This window comes from Cyclopterus lumpus, chromosome 4 (assembly GCF_009769545.1).
Source record: "Cyclopterus lumpus isolate fCycLum1 chromosome 4, fCycLum1.pri, whole genome shotgun sequence".
Lineage (NCBI taxonomy): Eukaryota > Metazoa > Chordata > Actinopteri > Perciformes > Cyclopteridae > Cyclopterus > Cyclopterus lumpus.
The window spans coordinates 6857088-6885047 of NC_046969.1; the positions used below are offsets into that span (position 1 = coordinate 6857088).

Below are 27960 nucleotides of genomic sequence, written 5' to 3' on the forward strand. Positions count from 1 at the left end.
GCCCCGGGTCTGGAGGACAACCACCATTAAAATTAATGGGCCAACCATCAGCTGAGCAAACAAGACTGCCCTTTCGAACACAGTGAGTGTGTTGAGATGGTAACAAAGGCAGCTAAGACCACATGAGGCCACAGAAAACCCTCACAATGTGTCGTGCAGGTATTCATTAACCAAGCTGTGTGAGTCCAGCCGGGCTGTGCATTTTAAATCCATAGGAAATGGAAAGGTAACACTCGTGAGGTTGAAACCAGGTTCATCTGTTGTGGCCCCTTGAAAACAGCAGAAACGAGCGGTGAACACAACACTGATATTATCCCCTTTGAGTAACTTGTGCCAAACGCATCCAGCAGACACACAGAGCTGTGTGTCCACCAACTCCAGAGAGAAGTGTGTGGTTCTTAAGCTGCTGAATGCTTCTCGATGTGTATCGCTAACTTTTAGCAACATTTTCCGTCCCGATACCAACACATGAGTACCGATCTGACACCAGTGTCTGCTTAATAAGCTGGATGCCTCACTGCATGGAAGTAACTGGGGTCATTGTGTGTGAAACAACACTTTGTAAAGGTAAATGTTACAAATGCATTCATAGGTATAAATATACAGAATTGTTACTTATTGAAATATTGGTATCGGTAGTGCGAGGCAGGATCGAAACAGTGGGCTCTTTTTGAGCTTTTTGCGCTTACCTTCTGCAGCGGAAAATGACATTCAAAGAAAAACCGAAGAGTAAGTCGAAAGATGCTGAGAAATGCTTCGTAGAACTGAGGAAAACTTCACTTTTCTCATATTTCTCTGTGGGTTTTAAAGTGTTTCCTCTTTAAATACAAGGACTCATCTGATCCATCGTAAATATAAAAATATTGATTGTAGCTTCTGGTTTCACCTCAATGCACGTAAACATCCAAGAGTCCTGCATTGACTCTGTAAAACTGTGACTTTTCCCCACGTTCATGACGAGCTGTGTCGAGGTTTAATGTGAACACATTCACAAGAATCCTCCCCTGGCTTTACGACTCTGTAGTGGCTGTTGCAGTTGATTGTAAGGTCTCATATCACATGCAGAGACAGGCTTTTTTCTTGAGAGCCCTTGATAACGTTGTAAATCTGTAGCTGAGGCTGTCAGCTGTGAAAGAAGCCAGACCCCCGTCTAACCTTTTAGTGTGTGTGTGTGTGGTGTGTGTGTGTCTGTGGGAGGGGACAGGACAGTCTGTTTGACAGATAGAAAGCAGCTAGTATAATCACAGCTGGAGTACGAGAAATAGAGACTTCCTTCATCCCATGTCATCAATCTCTCTGTCTCACTTTCACCTTTCTCTTCTAAACCCTCTTTTCCCTCCCTGGTTTCTTCCTCACCTCTCTCTGTCCCTCATTGAGTGTAACAAGAGGCTAAAAGATAAAGGAAGACTCCAGCTGCCCACTAAGAGCCTGCATTAGGAAGCGCATGTTAGATGGTTAATAGATACATTATATTCTGTGCTGCTGTCTTCTGTAATTGCCTTTGACTGCGGTAAACAACTGTGTTTGAATATTCAAGTCTTCGCTCTACAAACTGCTTTCCGTGTGTTTGGAAAGTGTGTTTGAGTGAGAGTGTGTGCGCATGTTATAGATTCGATGCTCGTCTCTCAAAAGGAATAGTGGTCGCTGTGGATCAGTGTCACTGTCATCCATCATCCAACTTCCTTTACCCAGTCATCTGTCCCATAATATGTCTTCAGGTCAACCAACTTTCAGTGATGATGCTGATGGTTTTGTCTGTGAATTTACTCTTTATTTCCCTATATTCAGACACAAACAGATGACAAATGTGTGGGGTTTTTTTCCCCCCATAATATTCATCCGCAGAACGCCTCAAACACCCCTTATTTTTCTGCCCTTTCAGACAACCCATAAGACATTTCTTTCATGCGACTCAGCCGCAACCCTTTGTAGCTCAGTCGTCTGTTTTTATTAAGGAGGCACTCAAGCTATTATGTAGTTCCTCAGAATACTTTGCCACTCAATCTTCATAGTTGTTTGGGCCCGTATTTATTTGTATTTTTTACTGACAGGGATTGGCTGAAGGGGACAGGTGACATATTTCAGTAAAAAAAAAAGAAGGATTATGTTAGACTGTCATAAAGTACCCCCATATTTTAGCTGGCTTTTCTCTTCACCAAGTTGGATCAACAATAAGCACTTTTTATTCCCGACAACACATCGTACAAACAGCCTGTTTTCTTGCAAAACCATGCCTTTAGTGACCCTTCACATTTTGACAGTCTGTTTAGGTCTGTCTTCTTCTTCATTCTCTCTATAATTGAGAGTAGTTTCTGTGCGCACGGTGCTTGAAAGCCAAACTTGCCGTCATTCTCCCTCTCTGTTAGTTTGACGGACAAATCATCTTCCACTCACCCAACCTTCCCCGTTGCAGAGCTAGAGCAGCCATCTTGTTCAACATCCTTTGCTTAGCAGGCAGAGTGTCACTGCAGGTGTCCGCAAGTAGCTCCTGGAGGGGGGGACTAGGCGGGGGAGTGAATAATATGTCCGTTTTAAAGCAGCACTTTATGTGATCTGACAAGTCCAACAAATTATTCCCATCACAAACACACGCTGCCTTCTGCCTTGCTATTAATTATGTGATGGCGCCAAACAACCCGTCAACTCGGATCACTTCCCCTCATTAACCTAAAAGATTCTGCTCAGACAGGCCATCCGTCCTGTTCCTCTCATGGTACGTGCATGAGTCAGCATCTTTGTGTCCCGTCCCCCCCCCCAGAAGGTTTTTCGACACACGGTGTGTTGGGCATCGATTCCTCGTGACGGGTTCGGGTTTAATGTAATCGGGCTTCGATTTGTCTGCTGACCGTGATTTGGCGTCTGGGGGGTCCAGTGACTTTGAAGCGCCTTGTGTCGGCCCATTAGTGATGTGACGAAGCTGTGATTCTGTCAGCAGCCTAATGGTTCAACCTTGCCAGGTCCCAAAATGCTTGACTACCAGCCGTTGCTGTGGATCTGAGGAAGAAGAGGTTAAATGATAGCAGACGGCTTCAGTTGTAAAGCCAATCGTAACCACAGCAAGCTGCACAATCCCTGCGCTGTGTATTTTATTTGGAATCATGGTTAGTTTTTTTTTACTGGCTTGTCAAGTGTATGTTTTAAATTGTTTCTGCTGTTCAATAGCAAAATATCACTTTACAAAAGGCCGCAAGATGTTTTTAGACCCACCTCCTAAATTTAAGGGTGGTAGTATTTGATCTATTAAGTATTCTGTATGGCCCCTCAATCACGTGCTCGATGGCATTGGGTCATAACGCGCTTTGGAGGTTCTACACGCGATATTCATTGTCTCATTGTTGTGATCCCTCATTGGCTTCCCAGCACAGGCCAACAGATGCACGTCCTCCTCCATTGAAACAAGGTCTCACTGTGCGAGATGGCTTTTTATTTTAATTCTCTTTACCTTTAAAAAAAAGAAATAAACTTCTTTCTTAGGCGCTCTTATTGTGTTTCTGTATTCACTGAACAATCATAATTATCGGATTGTCCACTTTTGAGCGACAGGGTTGCTTCTTCCCCACTTCCAGTTGTTGCTAGCTTGGATTTCATCACGGCCCTCGAATGCCAAAAAAGGTGCAAGCTGCTTTATTTTAGCTGCAGTCCGATTAAGGAACCATATCTGCATAACATAAACATCTTCTGGACTAGTTGAATGACGTAGCATGCTTGATTGATAGCGCTAGACGGAGGAGAACGGAGTCCCTGAGCTCATTATTGTCGGAGGGAAACGTCTCTGCTACTGATCTGCATTCTCTGCTGACACCACACTGGTGCAACTAATCAGCCGTTGAATTCAGATTCTTGTTTTGATGATGACTTGTTTTCTAAGGCATTAGATTGATGCTATTGCATGTCCGGATTATTTATTTATACGTATTAATGTATTCAGTCAGTCCTCTTCTCTAACTTCCCTGTGTATTTTCATCCTCAGTCTTGAAAGGTTTATGTGATTCAAGTTAACTTACGTAAGATCAGAGACTTATCAGTGAAAAGTTTCTCAAATATAATAATGCAAATAATAATAATACATTTTATTTGTGTAGCGCTTTACAAGTTGTCCAAGGCACTTTACATGGTAAAAACAAACAATGGAGAAGGCCCCCCCCCCCCCCCCCCCCCCCTCCCCCCAGGCCCGATGCTTGGACAGAGTAGGGGGGGTGAGGAGGTTGGCGTCTGCAGCCCTGAGGTTGCGGGTGGGGGTGTGTCTATGCAGGAGGTCAGAAAGGTATGGAGGGGTTCAGGTGTTGCGAAGGGCTTCGTATGTGATGAGGAGAACCTTGAACTGTGTGGAGCTTTTGAAGGACTGGGGTCATGTGATCTCCGGTGATGGAGTGGGAGAGGAGACGGGCAGCTCAGCTCTGGATGTAGTTTGTTGACCACAAATTGTTCTGCAATAATATTTCAGAATACATTTCTGCTAAACCAGTCAGTGTTTTAAAACCGTATATTTCTTTCGGGGGTACCTGTTAAATAGTTTAGTTGCTAAATATGGACTCTCTCTCTCTCTCTCTCTCTGTCTCTCTCTCTCTCCATCCTCTCCCTGGTTTCAGGCTTCAGAGGAGGCCTCTCTGCTGATGTCCATCCCCAGGATGCTGCTCCCTCCATCAGCCACGCTGCCACCAGGCGCCCCCCTGTCGGTCCACCACCAGATCCAGCTGCTCCAGCAGCAGCTCCAGCAGCAACAGCAGCAGACACAAGTGGCTGTGGCACAGGTACGTCTCTCACACGTGCACAGCTACTTGTTTGACCACTACCAGGACTCCAAATGTTGTGCGCTCGGCGCTTCGTCACTCTCTCCGAAACGTGTTCTTTTCTATCTAAGTGTTGTACAGCAGCATCCAAATGATAATACAATATGAGGACATACAGTATATTTAATGTACATTAACAAATTAATTTCTACAATGACAGACTCACAACGGCCAAATGCAAAGACCACTGGAGTTAACAAACTCTGACTTGACTAAACGTTGCACTAGATTTCAGCTTTTGGCCCAGAATATAAAATGTTAAATCTTCGGTTGGATTAAAAAACATGTTATTTCATTATGAAGCTTGGAAGGATGTAAGAGAAGATTTAAATTGTTCCAGCAACAGAGAAATTGTACATATAAGTAGCATGCGCGAGCATGCTACTTATATAGTTGATTATTCCATTGTATTGAATATAGCAACAACACACTTAAATAGAGGCATTTTAGGGGGGATTTTAGTTGTTTTTAGTTTTTTTTGTCAGAACATTTCATTTCAAGCCCATGTTTTCAAATGGTTGGTTAGAAATAAAAGGCCCTTAATTAGTAATAAATTATGAAAATACACCCATATTCATTGGCCCATCTGACTTTTTTAAGGGGGCCAATTGATCCAAATTAATTAGCAGTTAAAGTGAACAAAGTACACACAAGCACATATTTGCAGAGACTGTGCCTGCCATTTTTAAGGTTAGGGTTTATTTTTATCTGAATCTTATAATTTTGTTAATATAACAAGTTATACAAGGTACACGGTTGGCAGGATTAATAAAACAGTGTTTTATTTGTATACAATTACTGAGTAACTGGTAAAAAAAACAGTCAGTAGACTAATCCAAAGTAACTTGATGATCTTCTGTTACCTTTGATTACCTCAATACAACATTGGCAGACATAGACAAGAGAAAATAGCAAAAGGCTGAATTTTATCCATTATTTTGGACATAAAGTCGAAAAGGAGTAAATATCCCAGTCCAGTGCAGGTTGTCATCCGAGGACTCAAAATGTTTGGCACGTTAGTGTGTCTGGATTTAAAGTTTGAGCATCAGCATCATCCATATTATTATTAATGGCTTCGGGCTTATGAGCTGCATCAACACACACACACACACACACACACACACAACTACTGTTTCACAACTCCACACACTCCTCATGCATGCACACTCTCACGCTCACGCTCCTGACCCAGAAGTGTCTCTGACTGTTAAATACTGATGTCTCGTGGCTCCCAGGGATACCGTGGGCCCTCCCGATTGAACGGCCTCTTCACACTTGAGTTCAGCTGGTCACTTGACCCGAACAACAGACAGACTGCTGCTACCACTGACACGTTCGGAATCGCGTGAGGCCAGACATGAATGCCTTTTTAATTATACCTCGATGAAGCCAGAGGTCACCTCCCACTCTCAGACACTCTGGCGTAGACTTTTAATGATTAAAAACTGCCTGCCTAGTGTGGAATATTTTCAAATGAGTGTGAGCCACCCAATACGTGACCCTGGCTCTTCAGCAAGGTTTCCCAAGTGGTCCTGATGTAACTGTAACCACTCAGCATCTACATTAGTTTCCACTGACTCCCCAGTTTGCTTCGTTTCAGGCTCGTGGGACTTGATCTGTGTGCTGCTGTTGCCATTGTCTGTCATCTTGTTACAGCATGTAGTGTAATGGTTGCTAAAAAGGAAGTAAATAAGACAATTGACGGATCAAAAGAGGACTGAAAGGGAGGAAGATAGATAATGTCATACGAATCTTTGCTGTCAGCTAGTTCTACCTCCTCGGTCCTCTGACATGTATTCAAATGAAAAGTTTAGAGTCGAGAGTTAAAACAGCAGATAACGGTGCACTGGTCCCTGACTTTAAAAGTGAGGCTTTGGTGCATTTTTCGTTTATGTACTGCTGTATATTAAATATATGTAGCCGGTAATGTGTTGGTAGGACTAAACACAATATTCTAGGACATCACCTGGGCCTCTGGGGAACTTCTGGTTGGCATTTCTGACAGAAAATAAAGAAAAATAATTATGAAGTGTTTTGAAGTTGTTGTAGTTTTATAACTAATTACTTTTTTTCAGTCAATTGAAATTGAAATCAAACCAGAATGAATTAAAGACACTTTGTTCCATGAGTGCAGTTGACGGCAGCTGCCGTTTTTCTTTTTTCACAGGTTATGTTGCATCCAGCCTTTAACATCCAAAGTCACATGACCACTCCAACTATTTTGAAAAGTTGGCAATACATGATTGGCTTTTGATTGCCATCAGTGGCAACAACTTTAAAAAAAAAATAAGAATAGGGCTTAAAAACCGCAAAACATGCAACCCTGTCTCTTCAACTGTGTGAGAGTGGATTCAGTTTACAGAAAAGCAGAGATGATGGACACGCTGATGGTTGTTTCTTTTGAGGGACATGCTGAAGGACCAATAGATATTTTGTGTGAACCAGCACAAATGTCCATAAAATGCTAATTTGTAAGTGAAACAATGGACGAACAAGCAACCTGTGACTTGCTGGATTCATTTTCCACTGAAGTGAATCTCAAAACGGGGTCATCTATTATTAAAGGAAAGCAGTTTATTAGCAGCGAGAAGGAAACGGTCTCCTCGTTCCCCTTCACTCCCTCAGACAAACGCTTTCTCTCAGGTGAGACCAAACCTCCTTCTGACTAAACATTGTGGTGGGGGGGGGGGGGGGGGGGGGGGAAGACGCAGAGGAAGAGAGGGATTACGTGGCTGTCACACAAGTCAAATGTGTTTGCGCACATCTATACATCTGTGTGTTTGATTTGTGATATAAAGAACAAAAGATTTCCCTCGTGTCGTTGCCTCAGTTTCACACCAGGCTACAAAATGTTTTTTCGCTTCCTTTCCATCGTAGCGTTCAGCGGCTCCTGCGTCTGCATTTATGTTCCTCGTCGTATTCGCTCTCAATGTGACGATGTGTTGCTTTTATCTGTTTTATATTTAATTTGCATATTAAGTATATTGTCGTTGTTTTATATAACAGAAGTTTAGCATCGGGATCTCAGCTGAATGTGGAAGAAATGACTGAAAAGCGGTGATTGTTTCCCCCGTTGCCCTCCGTGCTGATGTCAGCGCCTGTGACCCTGTGGCCCCACTGGGACAATGTGCTTGATTTTGATCCCCCCCCCCCCTGCAGAGGCCGAGCGGAGGTCACGGCAAATGGAGGTAAATTAGCGAGCTGGCCAACGCTAATAACGACTCACTCGGGGATGGGGGGAGTGGAAGTGGAGACGTTTAATGGAGTCAGGAAAGTGATCCGTATTAAGATGACGATCGCTCTGCAGACGCTGCTCTGTCACTGCTTAATGGGATTTGACCCCTCTCTCCCGGCCCTGTGTCACTTTCCAGCTTTCTTTCTGATCGTTCCTTCCCTCCTTCCTCACTGCATTTCCTCCCTTTCATTCCTTACTTCCTTCTCCTGCTTTTGTTTATTCCATCCTTCCACTCCCCCGCCCTCAGTTATTTTTAACCTTTTGTTTTCTCCCCCTGCTTCTCTTCCTATTTACTCCCATTTCACTCTTTTTTTCTTTTTTTTCCCTCATCGGTCTGTCCTTCATTTCTCCTTCCGCATCTCATTTCGACCTTCCATCCTCCCACACCGTCTCTTAGACCTTTCTGGTTCTCTCTCATGTCATCAAGCGCTCTCTGGCTGTCTTACCCACAGAAGTGCGAGTGCATTTCTAATGGTTTCCTTATCACTGCATCGGGGAAACGATCGTTCCGTCCGTCCCCCCCCCACCTTCCAAAAACGAGATAGGAAATAAAGACCAAGCGTTGGAAGGGTTTCAAACACTTCCAAATCAAAGGGGGCCCGGCGTGGGCACGCAACGCGATGATGATAATCCTGTGTGAAGAGTACATCCTCGCCAACCAATAACGTGGAGTCACAACGCACAACCAAACGGCCCTAATCCCCTCATGCTACCAGTGGCAGAGACACCGTATGAAAGGGAAACGCTGTCATTTCAACAACCTTATCATCCAGCTTTTTTTTCAAAGTCTCTGTTTTCTTGTTTCATCTCTGTATGAACACACAGGAAGAGCCCGAATCCACTGGATGTTGGCGGGATCACAGGGAGCCAATTGCAAGAAACTGCATGGAAATATCTGTTCTATGTTACTGCGCGTTAAGAATCAGTTAAAGAGAGATGTGTTTTCCATTTTAGGAAGAGAGAATATCAAACAGTTGTGAGAGAAGGAGCTGGGAAGACGAAAGTTGTCCTCGGGCGCAGTTCTGAACAAAGGAAGCAATACAAAGGAAGAGCGATGCTGCTCCCTAATTAGAGCTTAAAGGAGTTTCTTCGGTTGCTTGAAGCTCGTTCAATTTCACGATGCTCAGATGAGATGGCAGAAAACATTGGGTAGCAGCAGGTTTACTACCAAGGGACCGTCACAAGGAAACACAAGTGGAGCACCTTCTTAATAAGTGGCTCTTTGCCAGGGATCTAGGAAGTTTTAGATCTCCTCTCTTTAATTTTTTAAAAGGATTATCGACACGTCTGACATCCCGGTTTAGTGTGTTCCTTCTTACATCTGCTGCAGCACTGACGCCAACCTCCATAGGAAGAGGAATTATGAAACGTGGAAATAAGAGTTACAGCAGCATCACAGGGCTTCATTTCCACACGCAAAGTGAACTTATCGATGCAGGAGAAATAATAATAGTTTTGGTGATACAAAGATGTTGTGACGCGTGGCGGATGGTGGTCATGAGGTATATCATGTAATACAGAGTCACCTTGATTATGGTGTCATCATTATTCTGTGCAAAGTGTCAATATATTTTAGGATATGTATTTTCTTTTGGTCTTCTACTATTTGCTTTAATTTTGCAGACCACCACTGACATTTAGTGTCGGTACTTTGTTTAACATTGTTTGTGGTCCCATAAAGATTAAATATATAAATATAGAGCTTTTCAAAAGAAACGTTTAAAAAGCCCTTCAAAGAGCAACAATTAGGATTAATATTATGTACATTCAAAAAGACAATAGTACATGAAACAATGATAAATGTCACTACAAACGGCATGAATAAAATAATGATGATCTGATTCAGGTCCTTCCCAAATCTTAACAAAGTGGTCACCTCTATGTGTAATTCTAGAGGCTGTGTATTTTGTCATTTGATTTATTGAGACGACGATCCTAATACATATGCGAATTTAATATTGTATTTGTTAACAAATTAAGTGATCAGGTGGAGCCATAAAAAAGACAATGAGATGGAGACACACATGGCCAGATGAGCAGGCGTACTCGTGGACCAAAGGGTAACCGAGAGATACAGCTAATAAGCTAATAATGTACAGCTTATCACGTCTCAGTTTTATATTCCTTTTTTATATTGTATCTGTTGGACCAGCTCTCTTGTTTTCCAGGTACTGCGTCTGCTCTTTTGCACCACACGAAGCAAATGTCACCTCGTGTGACCGCATCCCAACGGGCCGCGGTCCGACTTCTAAAAGAAACTTTTTTCTTCTAGCTTTTTCTTTTTTCTTCTTTTTTTTTTTTCTTGCTTTGTTCACTACTGCTCATGCTCAGTGTCCTTTAGCCAGCCATTGCAGCTCAGTGAGAGACGTTCGACATGGACGGCATCAGGACAGATGCAGGAGTGGCTGGTGCTCCATTAGAGGCGTCAGCAGGGCAGCAAAACGTCAACGTCAAGCTGCAGCTCAAGATGGGCTCGTGTCAGCTGTGAATTACACCAGCAAAGTCATCACCGGGGTGTCGTTACAAATGAGTTGTGCACAGGCAGCACCATCTGGAGCCACCGCTGTTTGTTGGCAAGTGCAAGGGTAATGGAAGTAGATGGCCGTCTTCCTCCACACCTGCTTTTTTCTGTCTGAAATGGATGTGAGATGGAGGCTCTACGGAGGCTTTGGGGACAGAGGCTGCATTCTTTTGTGCAAAAAATGACTGCCTTACTGGAGGAACTAATGAGGTTTCATCTTAGAACAATGTGAAAACAGTCTTTATGTCTAACAGAGTAGCAAGAAGAGAACCAGGGAGGAGAGAGAGAAAGAAGACAACAAATGTCTGAAAACATCAATCAAACAAAGAGGTTATTCTCCACAAAATGACCTCTTCCTTTATATTCCCATAAATAACTACTGATAGTGATGTTGATTGCACGGTTTCTGAGAGTGCTAAAACAATTCAGTGAACGGTCAGTTAGTCTGTTAAGAATAAATGGAAACAATTGAACTGATGAAAAGCGTTCAAATTATAATATAATCGAGTGGTTCATCAGAATTAAAAGTAATTACGAGAGAAAAAAGAATGAAATACATATCTAAGAACAATTTGAAGACATGATTAAAAATATTTTCTATATAAGTGTGTGTGTGTGTGTTAAGGTTAGTAGGAATACCATAGACATCATGATGCTACATAATCAGGTCCTGAAAGCGAAAGCACAGCCATAACATGGGAGATATTGATAGAAATATGTATTAAAGACCACAGTATGCTACATTACGAGATTCAGTACTAATTGGAACAGCAACACGGTCTATTAGTTATCAAGTAAATCATCTCTGCATTTTAATAGATTTTTAGACCGCTCATGAACAGACTTTCTGCAGCATGTTCTGCAGTGTTTAAAATGCCAATTACAGATTGTTATGTAGTTGTTGTTTTTTTCTTTGATATGCGCCCCCACTGACGTCCTCGTTACCCCGGTAACCACATCGAGCTGAAATGAGAAAGCAGGGAGCCATTACGACTTGCACCTTGCACACGAGGCCCCCCCGTGATTCACGGCTCCTGTGGGCCCTTCAGAGATGTTTTAGGGCCACCTGTTCTGACGCTATTTGTACGTTCACATCCGAGTAGAAAAAGGTAAACTGACAAGAAGCCATTAGAAAAAGAAGACCACGTCCTCATGTCAACAGTACGAATCACTTGAGGATCCTTCCTTTTCATCATGCGCGTGGTGGCGGTGGATAATAGCGTGTTTGGACATTCTCCCCTCCAGTACCTCTTTAGCTATTACACCGCCGTCATTTGAAGTCCTGCTGGACGATGTTCACGTTCCAGGGTTGAGCTTCATCAAAGCACTGGAAGCCACGCTGTCAGAAAGTCATTAGTAAGCGGGCTCCTTCAGCACACTGGGCTTCTTCTGAACCATTCTTGTGATTGGAAACCTTGAACATTCCTCCTTTCAAATTGTTGAAAGCAATTACGTGCTCGGGTCTGGAGGTGGCTGAGCCGGGTGACGTGGGGCCACTAACATTTGATTTGGAGAGTACTTTGAAGTAAAAAAAAAAAAAAGGGACTCATTGCTGCCACAAAAGGGTGCGCGTGTGCTTGTGGACATGTGTGCACGATAATAAATGATTCAGAATTTTCAAGAAGTCTTAGCCTTCAGTCTGAAATTGAAATAGAGTCTCTGCTTTAATCTTGCAGAGCACCGCAGACTGTGGCACTAAGGTTACACGAGGATCAGAGCAGCCACATTGTAATAACAATGTAATAGACGGATATACAGCCACAGAGATCAATAGTGTTTTGTTATGCACCTCGGAGACTGTCGGAGTATGCACATTTATCTAATTGTACATAGAGAATAAATACAAGAAGAAAAGATAACGATGAAGATGACTTTGATTATCAATCAGTTAGTTAGCTGATTATTCTTTTTGATTAATTGAAAATGGTGAAAAATGCCCACCACTATTTTCAAAGGCCAAGGTGACATCATTTGTCCAAATTTTATAATAAAACAGAAAGCAGAACATACTCACCCCCAACACCCCAGTGGGGTGCCGGCAAATGTTTGGCCTTATTGCTTGAAAAGTGACTTAAACGACACAGTTAAATGTTTGATTTTACTGATGCATGCTTACTAAATACATTTGACAAGTTTCTATTTCTAGATGTACCTCGTCGGCTGGTCAGTATCTAACTTCTACTTCAACTCGATGCTTCTCGTGAAACGTCTATTGAGTATCAAACTTCAGCCCAGTGCTTGTGAGGTTTTCTTCACACACATCCCCAACGGACCGTCACTGATTGATCTGTTTGCCTCCGACTGGAACAACACTTTTTGGGTGTTGCTTTCATTAATTACCAAGCAGTCAAAATACGGTGTGATTGATTAATTGCTGCCATCTGCTGAGCTGAGCCGGACAAATCCCAAAGCCTCTCGTTTTCCTGTTGCAATTTTGTCCATCTTCCCTCAAAGACATGTGTTTTTTTAATTTTTTATAACGGTGTACTAATTTATGTGAATGTTTTATGTGGCGGTTTCTCCCACCGGCAATGTTTCCTTCATCATTTTTTTAACGGGTGCTAAAATCCGGCCCTTTTGGTCGCACAATGTCTCCAAAGTCATTACCTCTAACCTAGAAGCAGATTCTTCAATGATCATCCTCGGCTCATCTCAATCGTTTGGTAAATCTTACTTCAGCTCAGAAACGTTTTCTTTCTCACGGCACGAGAGGAAAGTACCTTCATTCAATTTACTTTTGGGGAAGAAAAAAAAGCAATCTCAGTTTGATAGAACACACCAGTAAGTGGCGACTCAGAACGATGACGTTTAAGGGTCCCACGGTCATCGTGCGGCATCCTTTTGAAAGCTTGTCATATGGGGTTAAAAATATCAGCCCAACAAAAGTTTGGTGGACACCGAAGAAGCCTTTTTCAGTGCGTTGGTTGGTGTTTTCTTTGCCCCAAGATTTGAAGCACTCACTCCGGATTTCTCTGATAAGCGAATTGTGTTTCCAAGGTCAACACAGTGTGAGCCTTCAAGTGGAGCAGTGTGTGTGGTGCGTCTGTGTGTTTGGGGAATTCAGATAAGAGTTGAAAGGAGTGCGGATTTTCTAAGTATTGACCCGAACAACATGTTTGTATACACTGCACTGAGCACTCATCCTCTCTCCTCCCTCTATCTGACCATCTTGACTCACCTCCTCCTGTGCAGGTCCACCTGTTGAAGGACCAGCTGTCGGCGGAGGCCACGGCTCGGCTGGAGGCCCAGGCCCGAGTCCACCAGCTGCTGCTGCAGAACAAAGACCTGCTGCAGCACATCTCCCTGCTGGTGAAACAGATTCAGGAGCTGGAGCTCAAGATGTCTGGACACAACTCCAGTAAGTGGATCACGTAGGCGATCTATATGGAGTTTATGTACAGTACACAAGTGCACGCTTGCTGACTTTGTGGGACGCTGTCGGCAGAATACAAGTTTTACGTCAGTGAATGTTGGCTACTGGCAGCCAGTAGTAAACAGCAACACATCATCATCATTTAGACAAAGTGTAGTAAGGAGACAAGTATCCATTGAAAACATGAATTATGTGTACATAGGTGAACAGCACCCCATCAATCATTCACTTAAACATATTATTTTGGTCAAATCGTAATTGATTCCTAGTTGAATCCTATTGACTAGAATAACTTAGATAGCACACACCTCTGCCAAGACAGCGCTGTCCTCTCAATGACTTAAACAGTAGAAATGTTTTCTGCCTCGGGATCAAGTTGGGCATCATAGTACTTATGTATGTTGCTTATGTATGTCATATAGAGGCATCCGTATTAATGGAGACTGTTTCATAACCAGTTGTAGTCCCTTGTCGTAACTTTGAAGTTACTCCAAATGGTCCTGAGTAACCAGAGCGACAGTACTGCAGACGTAGAAAGGCGTCTGTAGAAATTCCAGCATTAAAGCTGGTGAGTACCCTTGTGAGACTGGGAATGCTCTGTTTATTGAGCTTATTGAGTCTCTGTCTCAACCGCTTCACACTTTGTTTGGTCTTTTTGACTATTCTGTGAGGGACGATCCTGTCTGTACCATCACAGTCCAGCCTGCCCTCCAGTTGTCCCCTTTGTGAGAGACGATCTGTTATCTTATTATCTTATTAGCCAGAGAATCAGTGGGGAAAATATTGTCTCTTTGTCGAATCTTTGGACATTTTTAAAGCATGAAAATATGATAAGATCTGGACGCAAAATATACGATGAAATCTCAAAATATACATCTAGAAAGAGACATAATTTTTCGGACACAGATATGCAACTCGTAGCATCGATTATGGTTTATTATGGTCAGTTCAAGAGGGCCGGCATGGTGCACGTTGGCTCAGCATTGTTATCGGAACGGAGCTCATTGATGTTATTGGATGTCTTTTTCCTGCTGCCACAATGTCACCCAAGAGAAAGGTCTATCACACAGTGATTAGTAGAAGTCTCCAGCAGGACACCTGGTCGGCTGAGAAGAAGTTCCTCTGAAAGGAATACTACAAAAATAGATGGTTTGAGTTCTGAGATAAGTTTCCAGAGTTTTTTTTTTTTCTTCACATTTGATTTTCTCCCCGGCCCCTTCAACAACTCTGCCCCCTGAGCTGTTTTACCCACAGGACGTTTGGTTGAACCCCCCACGTTCTTTGTAAAGCATCTTTTTAATTAGTTTTTCTCTCTCGCTCACTGTTGGACCTGAAAATTGCCTTTCACGCCCCTTGAAGCCGCGCCGCAGATTGTACAGAAACCCACATTAGATTTCCGTCGCACAAACGGAGCGGAAACCGATCATACTTAGGGGGTTCGAGAAGTTTCTCTGGATATTTTTAAGGATGCCGTTATTGATTTTTTGAGAACACTAAAACTGCTGTGAATCCAAACCGACTACCGCTTCCGTCCTCCACGAAGAAGCGAACTACAAGCCTTACATTTGTCATGCTTATTGAGGGTTAGTATTAGAAATATTGCTTTAATTTATCCTTCTCTCAGTTTTTGAGCTGCAGGTCCGTTCTGTTTCCAAGAGAAACCAAAACATGTTCCCTGAGCAGCCCTGATGATGATGATTGCTTACCCAATACAAAATGTATTTATTGGTAACGTAGTGATTTATTTTGTCAAAAGTTATTTCACAGATATCTATATCGCATACATTATTCTTCTGTCATGATCCAACGCGGGGGGGTGACGATGGCAGATGCATTTAAATCCCGGCACAGTTTTGAAAATAGTATGAAATATGATGGCTCCTTTATTCCTCGTCTCTTCCTCCCTTTGCTCATTCATCACTTGTTCTTCTTCTATCTCGTCTCCTCTCTGCAGTGGGGTCTCAGGACAGCCTGTTGGAGATCACCTTCCGGTCTACAGTACCTCAAGTGATCTGCGACCCCACAACACCCAAACCTGATATGTCCGCCCTCAACCTGCCCGCGCTGGGCTCCACGGACGGGACCGGCAACGCCTTCTTGTCTTCCAACGGGACTCTGGGAAGCCCCCTAGGTAGGGACAAGTGTCTTCTCAAACTGGAGTGTTTCCGTTTCCTCCCGGGGCCTCCTCAACTCCCCTCGCCTCCCGCGCCGCACAAGGCCGACAGGCACGAGAGCGAGGACCAGGAGGCGTCCGAGGGCACGGTGAACTCGTTGTCCCGTGACGTCAAATCCCTGGGCTGCCTGGACTTTGCCGCGAGGTTTCGCGAGTCAGGCATCGCCTCGGAGTACGAGTCGAACACGGACGACAGCGACGACAACGAGGACGATGGGGAGGACGACGACGAGGGGGAGGGGTTGGAGATCTTTGGCTGGGGGAGGGACGAGGAGACGCTGAGGCTGCTTAATGTTTTCAACAGACAGGGAACTCCTGACTGCCTGGGAGATGAAATAGTGGTATAACGCACTGACAAGACGAATCAACAGCCTTTTACCTGTTTCTGTCCATTCACACAAACTAGCAAACTAACCTCTGTCAGACAGTATGTATGTGTATATATATATATATATATATATATATATATATATATATATATATATATATATATATATATATATATATATATGCTTGCACCAACATATTGGTCTAACAGTTGCAATTGCATATAAGAGAAAGGAAAGACTTGAACAGATGAAAGGAAATTCACAGGAGGCGGAAAAAGCAACTTGAGTCGCTCCGATCTGGGCAAACTGAATCTGGTTGGCTAATGTACAGATCCTGGACAAATGAGCCACTCGTGTGTTGTTAGGGTTAACGTTTTTTTTTCCAGCAGAACTTGATTTACTTTGATAGAAGTGGCTTGGCTCCAGATTGTCTCCCTCGCTCACTGACTGGGGAGCTATGCGTTCAGTGCTGCCACTGGTAGCCAAATGCCATTAGCGCCATTTATTTCCTTTATTTATTCATCTCTTCTACTGGATGAGTTGCTATAAGAACACTCCCCTCCTCCCCCTTGTGTCTGTTTTACTTCTCACACAAAAATCTATATTTTATTCATTAGATTATTTATTTACTATTGTTACTTTGTCGTAGTAAGTGTCAGGGCTGTCGTGGATCAGGGCTCTAGGTTGAGTAAAACAAGTTTTAACTTGAGACAAACTGAAGCTGAAGCTGAGGAGCCACATGAATGTAGGAGGCAGTAGCAACACCTGGGGTCCCTGGTCCGGTCTAAAATGAGTCCACGCTGTTACACTCACTCAGAGTCGGTGCAGGCCGTACAGTGTCACAGTGACTCTCGGTTTGCTGCTAATAAATACAACGTTTATTGGGGAATTACACTTGAGGAATATTAGTATCACCTTAAGTATCCCCTCCTGGTCACACCTGTGATGCACGTCTCAAGAGACACCTGTGTGAATCTAATCTAATACACACTTATTCTTTATAATCTTGCTTCCTTCATTTGCTTTTGCCTTCTCTCTTTATTACATGCACATACCTCAAATCCGTATACATATACATATATATATATATATATATTTATTTATTTATTTATATTCCACACCTTCTCCCAAAGTCTCCTCCCAGCTCTCTGTTTCTTAATTTCAATTTGAGAGTTCTGCCACAAAATCAGGGCGCTCATCTTCAAAGTCTTTCCTCCTGTGAGTTCGCCCGTCTTTTTTGGAGATGTAAACGTGGAATTTGACCAAAAGTTACGGTTAGTTCAGGGCCAAGCCTTCACTTTGTCATAATTGGGAGCGCGGCTGTCAGTCATGCTGGCAGGAACAAGACGACGGGGTCTGGGGCCCGGAGGGACTGATGAGCTCTCATCCGTGCTGGAGACAAAAGACTCTTCTGATGAACACTTCAGCCAAATCCGGGAAGGAACTTTATTACCGTCTCTTTGTTTGGAGAGGGGAACGTCCTTTCTTGAGCTCATAATAATAATTATTATTCAAAGACTATTTTTAGACAAAAATCTGTATCTGTACTGTATGTACATGTGTTTTCTATGTCATCCCACAGAAGTGTCAAACGTCTCCGTCCTTGACGCATGTTTGCACTCTCTTCACTTGTCCACACATTTTGCCCGCTTTTTAATTCATGTAAAGCCGGGATTAGTTGGACCTCGAGGAATGCTGTTTGTTTCTTTTATTCCCTCCCGTAAACAAAAACTCTTCCCTCGTGCCAGAACAGCGGCTCACGGACGACAGACATTCGTTTGAACCCAGCTCTGTGTGGAGGGCCTCCGAGCACAACGCAGTGTTAAAGTGTGCGTTTGGTTTCACGACGAAGGCCACAGAGTTTTCTCTCTGCGTACTGTAGCCCTGGTTTATCGGAGCGGGGATAGTACAGAGGTACATGCTGCAGAGATCTAAAGGGGAATCAGGCCAGTTCTCAGTGGGCTCGCTGTCTTTCCCAGTTAGTCACTCCCTTTCTGAACGCGTTTGTATTAAAGGATAACAGAGAATCAATCAGAGATGTTATTTCTCTGAAAGTTTGTTTAGAAATTCGCTTCAACTTGATCAGTCTCTGTCAGTCGGTAGTTCTATCAAAACTACACAAACTGAGGGCCATTTCACATTCAGTCCGTGAAATTAAAAATGTGAAAAGTGAAAATCATGAATCGATGTTCAAAGAAAGACCCAATCCGAGGACAACGTGGGTCAGGAACATGAACTGATGGCGGGATGACGCTCCATAAATTAAGGAGCAGCCGCCTTCAAAAAGGGTGGAAATGCCTCCAAAAATCAAAAGAACAAAAAAAGATTAAAATGTAGGAAATTCTTGATATGGTCTTTATTACAGGAAGTGAGGGGAGACACAGACCCCCCTTTTAACACGCTTGACACCTCGATCAGACATGTGTGAAGGATGTTCTCTGTTTGACACCCTCTGAACCACATCATCTTCTCTTGTCGCATCCTCATCATCATCCTCCTCCTCCTCATCATCATCATCATCCTTCTCTCGTTTCGTTTTCTATTCAGATTTCTTATAACATGACAATTATGACTATGACTTTAACACGTGAAGAATCTGACCCCATCAGGGCAAACATAAGAAACGAGGTCACTGCTGAAACGATAATTATAACCCAATTTTTCATTTCCAACCATGCAACAGAATTCTAGAAGCTCCATTTGAATCCCATTTCAGCAGCCGGTCCAATCAGCGTCAGCTAATGTGATCGATTTAAAATGGAATGAAACAGCCGTTGAAATCGACCAAATATATATTCAGACCTGTTGCAATGAATCACAAAAAGTTAACCCCCATCTCGTGATTTAATAATCGCATTTAATCAAAGAAGCCATTACATTATCAGGTAAGAAATTACTTCAATATCAGGCCCAATCACATGTTTGAGAGAGGTGGCCTGGAAGCCGGGAGACGAGGCCGTTTCTGGAGAACAGGCATTATGAGAGTGATTATCTGAGGGTGCTATCGGTACGATTGTTTTTATTTGTAATTACTTAAGTTCTGCAAACGTGACTATTCAAACAGTGAAGACAGTGGGGTCTGAACCAATCACAAAGTAAACACAGAACAACTATGTCAATAAGGTGTTGCATTGTTTGCTCCCTGTCAACTTAGATGTTGTACAAACCTAAATGCTTCAGACTAAACTTGACATTATGAAATTGGGGGCAAAGTAATGAGATTATGGCAATAGCATACTTTGTCAATTTACCTGGTCCACGTTTATTTTGTCATCACCCATCCTCACGGCGCCCTGAAAACGTTCAAATCCCGCCCTAAATGTATCTGTCAGTCGGTGAAACTCGCATCCCGAATCCATTGTTAACAAGCTGTGTGAAAAAAAGAAGAAAACAACGTCCAACAAAGTTTAATTTTTTTTTTTTTGTTCTTGGACTTGTTGTCCATTGTTCTAATGCGAAAGCTTTGTACACAATTAGTTTTCACTTTGCATCAAACATTGGTTCCAACCAGTGGTGAAACTGACTGTATTTTCCTAGTATTTCAGTTCCTGTTAGGACATGATCATAAATAGATATATATGGAAATAAATCAAAGAGTGCCAAACTCTGTTTTTCTGTTTCTGCATCCCTAACCTTGTGTTATTTCAATTAACATGCCTGAGCATTTCTTTATGCTAAACTCTCTCTCTCTCTCTCTCTCTCTCTCTTCTGTTCCCAGCCTGCTCTTGACACATTTCTCTGTTCTGGCCGTTGGTGTGAATACTCCTTTTCATATCATCTATATTTCTCTCACATGTGTTTGACCTTATTCTCCTGTCATCTCCAGAAGCCAGCTCTTCCTCAGACTTCTCCAAAATGCCAGACGTACTGTAAACGCTCTCTCGTTGCTGATTTATCTATCAGCGATTCATGCTGTGCGGTTGCTGGAAATAAAAAAAGAAAAATGACAACCCACTGCTCTTTAATCTTGATGGGAGACGCTGGTGGTCTGCAACCGCTGTGTGGAGACAGCGTTCAGGGGCTAGTAGTGAGATCAGAAGCAGAGGGGAGAACGGTTTCTCTTTGAAAGTTATGTGTGTGGCAGGTTCTGGAAAGTTTGGAAGTTTGAACTCATTCCTACATCTTTAACTGGTTATTGATTTGGCCTCCAATGAATTCACAGGATACAGTTTGTGTGTGTGTGTGTGTGTGTGTGTGTGTGTGTGTGTGTTCCTGTAGTTTTATGTTCATACTGCAAGAAAGATACACTACCTATATATTTTGGCTAGATGGGGAACACTATTGTACATGCATTTATATAAATTAAGAAAATATGTCAGCAAATGTATGTTATTATCAATCTATCAATCTCAAACATCAATTTCAATTTAATTGGGTTAAGAAACCCACATTACTCTATCAAAGATCAAACTTTAAAAAATAAAATAACAAAGACAAAGATCAAACGCACGCTATTGATATTTTTTTTTTTATTGAACTTAACATCCTGAAACCAAAAGATAGATTCATCCAACGTAGGATTGGCGGAGGCACCACTGTGGAATCGCTGCGTCCCTCACGGCACAAACATCGCGACATATTTGCTCCTGAAAAAGATCTTTTAAACAATTCAATTCCCCTCTCTATTCTTCAAAGTGCTGATCTCGGTCTTTATCTGCGTCTCAGTTTGTCGCTCTCCGCGGTTTCCTCCCTCCGCTCGGCATTCATTCATTCATTCATTGTCCGATCTGAGAACCACGTTGCCAACCAGCCCATCCAATCAGAGCAGCCTTTGGTGACTTTGTATCGATTCCCCCGTCACGGACATGTGTTGTTGAGACCGGGGTTAATGACTGCGACAGCTCGGGAGCAGCGCCGATCAATACACGTCTTTACAAGCTCGGTCTGTCAACTGCAGGGAGCCAGCCGGCCGCCGGCCGACATACCGACGCCGAGTTGGTTATGACGTGTTCTGTTCGGTCTTTAAGGAGTAAAAGTAACACCTTTTTATTATTATTTTATTTTGGGGGGGTTCTCTGCTCCAGCACAATGGCCGAAAAACTCATGCAGAGATTTTAAAGGAATAAAAGTGTAACCGTAACACTTGACACATTAGTTTTGTCTCAGATACAAAGGCCTAAAATAAGTAAGTAATTAAAGTCTTATTTATATCGTTATAAAAATTTAAAACACAGTTACAAAATGCTACCACACATGAAATAAATGATGAATAAAGTCAAAATAAATTACAAATTAGACAGGGCCAAACTAAAACCAACCCAAAACGGGGATGGAGGTCTATAAAAGTATTTTCTGTAAAGATGCACAGAGCTCCGCAGGTTCAAGCCAGGTCTCGGGTCTCGGTGAGGAACAGGAAATCACGCATGCTAATGTGTCTGAATCCCCTGCAGCTGGTGGAAAGCCTTAAACCAGAAGAGTGAGAGCAGCAGATTAATGCCCACGGCTTTAGAGTAAGATGTTCAGCTATCGCACGGCGCTGCCTTGTTTTTAGTGTCCACACAGGGTTCTTTCCAACTACAATGTACCAAATCTGCCGCAACTCGCACCACACATCCACAAACAGCTCCAGCGTATTAACTAATTGTGGCCTGTGCCCGCGAGGAGCTTAATGTTTGTTAATGTGAAGTGCTGCTGGCAGAGACGTGAGGCGGCACTGGGTCACGTCTAAACTAACACTCACAAACAGACCATCGCAGTGCTTAAAATTAATGGCCATGTCTGCACCAGAAGAGGGGAGGGAATAAAGGAGCCGAGCTATTAATCCTCTCACCTCGGCATCGATGCTCAGAGTCTGAGCAGGAGTCCGCCAAACAGCCAAGAGTCCCGCTGAGGACTCAACAATCTTATGACGCCTATATTCCCGTAAATGTGTGCTTCGGCCTCGTCTAGCGCATCCCTGACCGAACCTGCATTCGTCAGCTTTCAGTGTCTTTTAGGGCTGAAACCAAAAAATGTACAATTTTGATCATCAAAGAATTATTTTTGTCATTTATCAACATTCGCTGGGTTTTCTCTGTTCATTTTAAATTGAATATATTTTGGACATTTGGACACTTTTTTTTTTTTGTACCTTTTGGACACGTCATAGACTGGAATGATGAATAGTTTAATTGACAGATGAGTCGCTAATGAAAGTAATCCTTAGTTGCAGCCCATGTTCACTTTGTGTGCTCATAGTCTGCCATTGTGTACTGGCTGCTGCCCTCTACAGCGTTACAGTCACAATCCCTGACCGCTTATTCCCATTAGCTCGTTGGTTTTGAACCGGCGACCTTCCGCTCCCATTTCTAACCATTTGGCTGCCACTGCAGAGTTAGATTGGACTTTTTCCTGGAGGCACTTCTTTCTTGCATTTGCCTCAACAGTCACACAAACACACACATTTGGAGGCCGCGGGGACTTGATAAAAGCGTCCCGTGCGTTCCGACCAGATTTCTGCTTTGATGTTCCCGTGGTGCGGAGCTCGAGGCCGTGCTGAGCGGCAACTCGCCGTTGTACATAATCCGAAACATGTGGAGCTCCAGATGTGAAGGTCTAAAGGAGCAAAGTGGTCTTGAATCGCAGTGCAGCTGGAGGCCCGCCTCCTAACATCTGTCTGTCGGCCCCGTCTCTTATGCCCATTTCTTCTCTTTTTACGCAGCTTCCTTTGTGTTTCTTTGTACATCTTATCCAGTCGACAAAATTAAGTTGACAGCGTACAAGCGTTTAGTTTAAAATAGAGGTGAATGTCAGTATCGACCTTAAAGAGAACAACTCCCACTGAGGCGAGCAAGAACTGAAGGGGAAAGACGAGAGACGAGTCTTTGATCACAGTCGGCTCTTCGTCAGTAATACTTCAACTTGCCTCGTGTTTGAAGTGTCCTATTAGGACTCGGAATAAGACACGTTGAAGCTCCCCGTGTTTACTTGGCTTCTTTAGAAACAAGCTCAGATCGACAGATAGTGTTGAACACGGGGAAAAACAAAAGGTTTGTCCCACTTATGAGGCCTTTCATGCCTTTGATTGACAGCCTCGCTGCTTCATGCCCATGTGGACACATACACGTGTCCTTTTGTGTACTGTCTTTCAACACTGAACAATGCAAGCTCCATAAAGACTTCAACCCCATCCAACATCTTTGGGATGTACCACAATGCTGACTATGAGCCGGACCGTGTCATCGATGGCGATGGCCAACCTCTTGTGGCTGAATGGGAGCAAATCCCCGGCAGCAGCGCTCCAAAATCACTGAACGAGAGAGGAGGAAGCCGATAACTGGCCACGGTTTTGAAATCCATCCATCACTCCATTATCTGTGACTGCTAATCCTTCACAGGCTCAATCCCAGCAGACGGGTAGCCAAACAATCACAGGGCTGACTTGTGGAGGCCGACGGTCGTTCACGCTCACATTCTTCTGCGGGAAATGTTAGAATTTACCTAACGAGCAGGTCAACGTTGGAGGAAAACGGACGACCCGAAGATACCCACGCTAACGTGATGAGAAGATGAAAACTGCACACAGATGGGCCCAAACCGGCCAGCGGGTTCAGGCCCCTTTGCTTAATTCAACTAAAAGGTCTGATCCTAAAATCCAGAATCAAGTACGACACCAAAAAGCACACAGACAGACACGAAGAGAATCCGAAGAGAGGAGAGAGTGACACAATGTCCGGGATGACGAACACATTGTTTTCCTGCCGCCTCGGCTCCCTTACAGCTTCATTTAGGGCTACATGCACTTCTGTTTCTCAGACGCTCGCTCCCTAGGGAGCCTTGGGGTCAGACAGACAGCGATTTGGCAAATGGGTGAATGAATTATTGATCTGATGACTTTGAGAGAAAAGAGACTGAAGGCATCCCAAACACGTCTGATTTACAAGCTGCAAGGATGCAGTTTTTTAAGTTTTTTTTTAAATGACTGACAAAGACTTGTAGCTCAGTTGTGATGTTTGATGTATTTCATAATTTTCCGATAAGGTTTTGTAATGCACTGCTCCTTCTGTCGTTTGCTCAGTAATTTCCCAGGATGTGTGTGTGAAGTAGTTCCAGCCAGTGGAGTGAACTCCTCCCATGTGGTTGTGGGCTTTGACATGCACGTGGAAGTTCAAGAGAGCCAGAGCTTTCCCAGCCGAGATAAAGCTCACATGTGTTCCCTTTAATTAGTGCATGACGTGTGCTGCGGCTGCAATGCATTGTGGTCTGATGAGGCCGCTGTAGGCAGAGAGAAGTTTCTTTAACGATGGTTTTTCGACCCATGTGCTTTTATTTTGAAATCACTTGAAAAGAAAGTCAGTCTTAAAAGACTGTCAATGGAGCTGCCATTACTGTTGATGCGCTTGTGCCAACACTTTTATGATTTAGGATTCAGACAGAATATCACTCAGTGTCAGAAACTCAAACTCAACAACTATTGGATGGATTACCGTTCAATTTTCTAATTATATCCATAATGCCCAGAGGGTGAATGGTTTCATCCCCTGCCTTTGTATCTAGTGCCACCAGCGGGTGTCCTCTGAAATATCTCCGGGTTCACAACGTTTTGCAAATGTAAACTTCCAATCCACTCTGACTGCTGAACACATTGACACATTCGTCAGGTTCCAGCATCCCTCTGGCTGCTCTTTCAGAGTTTGTGGGGAATAACATCCAAACTGAATCTGTTTGTTTTCTTTTCGAAACAGAGGAAGTGTCTGTGGCAGCTGCAGAGTGGGAGGAGCGGGGAGGTGGTTCAGGGAACAGTGCCGGAATGATGTTTAATCAGCCTCAGCTGGGTCTCTGTCTGTGTCTCTCCCCAATAAAGAGCAGTAGGGACTGAGAGGCGAGGAGCCGTCAATCAGCTGTGCTTGTATGCCAATAAAAGGTTTTGGAACTACATCACCAGATCCCCACCGGATAACGGGGAAACCCGTTAGTGTTATATTGTGAATTAGTTTTTCCTCTGTATGAAAGCGTGTCAATTTGTTCCTCAGGACAGATTGATGAAAACTCCCCCCCCCCCCCCCCCCGCGACATCCAAAACTGTCGAGCCGAGTCGAGCAGAGACGGGCGACGTTCGCGCCGTCGCAACTTTTCCCCGGCGACGTTCCGGAACTGTTTTCGTCTCGTCACGAAACCGTATCGTGATGCTGTTCTGCTAACGCATGCAATGTGCTGCCGGTACCCAATGCAGCACATTTAACACAAACTACAGAGGGCTCAAGAAAGAACATCGTTTCGTGGCACAGATCTGTGCGGCAGACCCTGCAGCCTCGAGATGATTTGAAGGCAAAAGGTCTGCTGCTGTAATTGCTTTGCTATTGAACAGTCAGGGCAGGATGACTCACCTCCTCCTATTGACAAGAGTGTAATCCGTATTGGATTGTTTCAGAGTTTCATTAGTAGGCTTTGACACTTGTTGGTGCCATGGAGTCTAAACACTGCCCAATAAAACAAGCCCAATGGGGGGGGAAACAACAGTGGAAAGGTTACTTTAGAAGAGGAGGAGAAGGAGGAGACAAATCCGTTTAGTTACTGGGGCTTCTGTTTTCCCGGGAGACTGAGGATCAGACTGGGAGGGCTTAACCTGTCACCGCAAGATAGATGCTGGCTGATGTTTTCGGGGGATGGAATTTGACGTCCGCCGGCCATGGTGTGTCTACGGCTGTTTGTAGAAGAGGAGGGCAGGTCGGCTGTGACGGGAGGCAGAGAGGTCAGCTCTGCAGGAGGAGCCCGAGTAGAGTTTCATCCTGTGCTGTCGGTTCCTGAAGCATGAAGCAAATGTGGCTAATGAGATGAGGTTAAAAGTGAAAGGACGTCCTTGGGGGGGAATTAGCCTGGAAAGCATGCTGTAGATAAGATGGAGACAGGGAACTGAACAACTGCACATTGACAATCATGCAGGAGATAAATGTATCAAGCATCTTTATTTCAACATGTGTTAGATTTATCAAATATGACAGATTTGTACTTTTTACTACCCTCTAAGCAGATCGGAGGGCAAACGCATATTAATGCAGCCTTCATCCTTTTAAGTCCGGACTGTTACATTCTCCACTCTTGGCCGAGTGGATGATGATTGTTGCCTCTCAGAAGCAAAAGAAGTATTTTCTGTACCAACTTTGGCGGATGCAATGTTACATTGTTTGCCAGCTAAAATATCAGTTAGTTAGTGAATTGCTCGGCGGGGAAACTCTTATGTTTCCGCCTTTTGAGAAAATTATGTTGTTGGAGCAAATGGACCAAATAATATAAGATAAAGAAAGCAGACGCAGTAATAAAAAATTTAAAAAAAGCTCCATAATAATTTCTCCTCTGAACCACTGTATTGAGGGAAGTTAAGCAGCTTGAAGATAACCCTTAACTTTCTTTGATCGCTTTGCTCAATCCATCTCAACATTTTTTAACTTCCTTTAAAGTTAAAACTAGATCACATTTTATATTTAAAGTTTTGATGCAACAGAATTTTTACAATTAGAGTAAAAACTAAACTGAGGTTTAAAAATCAGAGTAAAAACTAAACTGAGGTTTAAAAATCGATTTTAAATGTTGGTGCAACATGATTTAAATGAGTTAAACTATGATTTAATCTGGTTTAAAAACGGTTCCTAGAAATCTTCAATATTAAGAGTTTCCTGTGTACAGGAATTCATGAATGTTACATCTGATCCTCCATAAAATTGGAACTGAAATCCAGACGGGGCCCACTCTCCAAGTAGAAAATGACTAAAAGCCGTAATGAAGTAATGATGTGACAGACAGCGTGTCAGTCAGAGTTCAGTCCACTAAATCAGAACCTTATTCCATTAATTCGGTCCTGCATACGGTCCCTCATCAGACCCCTACCAGAGCCCAGCCATTTTAATCATTCCTTTTATAATGAACTCAGGTAGAGAATTAGTGTGTGTGTGTGTGTGTGTGTGTGTGTGTGTGTGTGTGTGTGTGTGTGTGTGTGTGTGTGTGTGTGTGTGTGTGTGTGTGTGTGTGTGTGTGTGTGTGTGTGTGTGTGTGTGTGTGTGTGTGTGTGTGTGTGTGTGTGTGTGTGTGTGTGTGATTGGCCTAACTTATATTAATACTGTTCATATCTCAAACCAGAACATCACTCACTCCACTTCTCTGGTCAGCATGAAGGGCTCAACCAATTACAGCATTTCAAACTGTAGTGCCAAAATATAATTAATTCACTTCTTCTTTATTACTTTGACAGATAAGCAACAGAATCACAGTTGACTTAATACTTAATATGCACAGGGGCGTTCTGAGATGATGGTGTGGCTGTTTGTTGTTTCGTTACATGGTTGAATACGTTTGTTTGGAATAGTGCACGAGCTGCAAGGAGATGTGTCGTATTGTAATCACCAGTAGTAAGGGTTGCCATAGCGCTGGAGATGTTCCTCTAGGGCTGGTCATCCACATTGACTTGAAGATTGAGCTGAACATGTCAAACTGGAGACTGGACATGTCAAGGATAAAATAACATTTATTTTTAAAATCAACACTTGAAATGATGAATACACATGACACGGTAGTACAAAATGTAAACCATACTTTGGTGTTTCATTTTTACCTCTTTACTTAAGAT

At 43.3% G+C, this 27960-nt stretch overlaps 1 protein-coding gene across 5 annotated transcripts in view; it reads left to right on the plus strand.

Moving 5' to 3' along the window:
• LOC117729915 (carboxyl-terminal PDZ ligand of neuronal nitric oxide synthase protein-like) overlaps window positions 1–27960 on the plus strand; it is a 127155-nt gene that overhangs the window by 84600 nt on the left and 14595 nt on the right. For all 5 annotated transcript variants that reach the window (XR_004609399.1, XR_004609400.1, XM_034531314.1 and 2 more), the window contains exons 8-10: window positions 4590–4751; window positions 13739–13904; window positions 15874–16050. Coding sequence is in view for 3 of the 5 variants with exons in the window: in XM_034531314.1 (XP_034387205.1) it covers window positions 4590–4751; window positions 13739–13904; window positions 15874–16050 (505 nt within the window). In the remaining 2 variants the exon portion in view is untranslated. The remainder of the gene's footprint in view (window positions 1–4589; window positions 4752–13738; window positions 13905–15873; window positions 16051–27960) is intronic.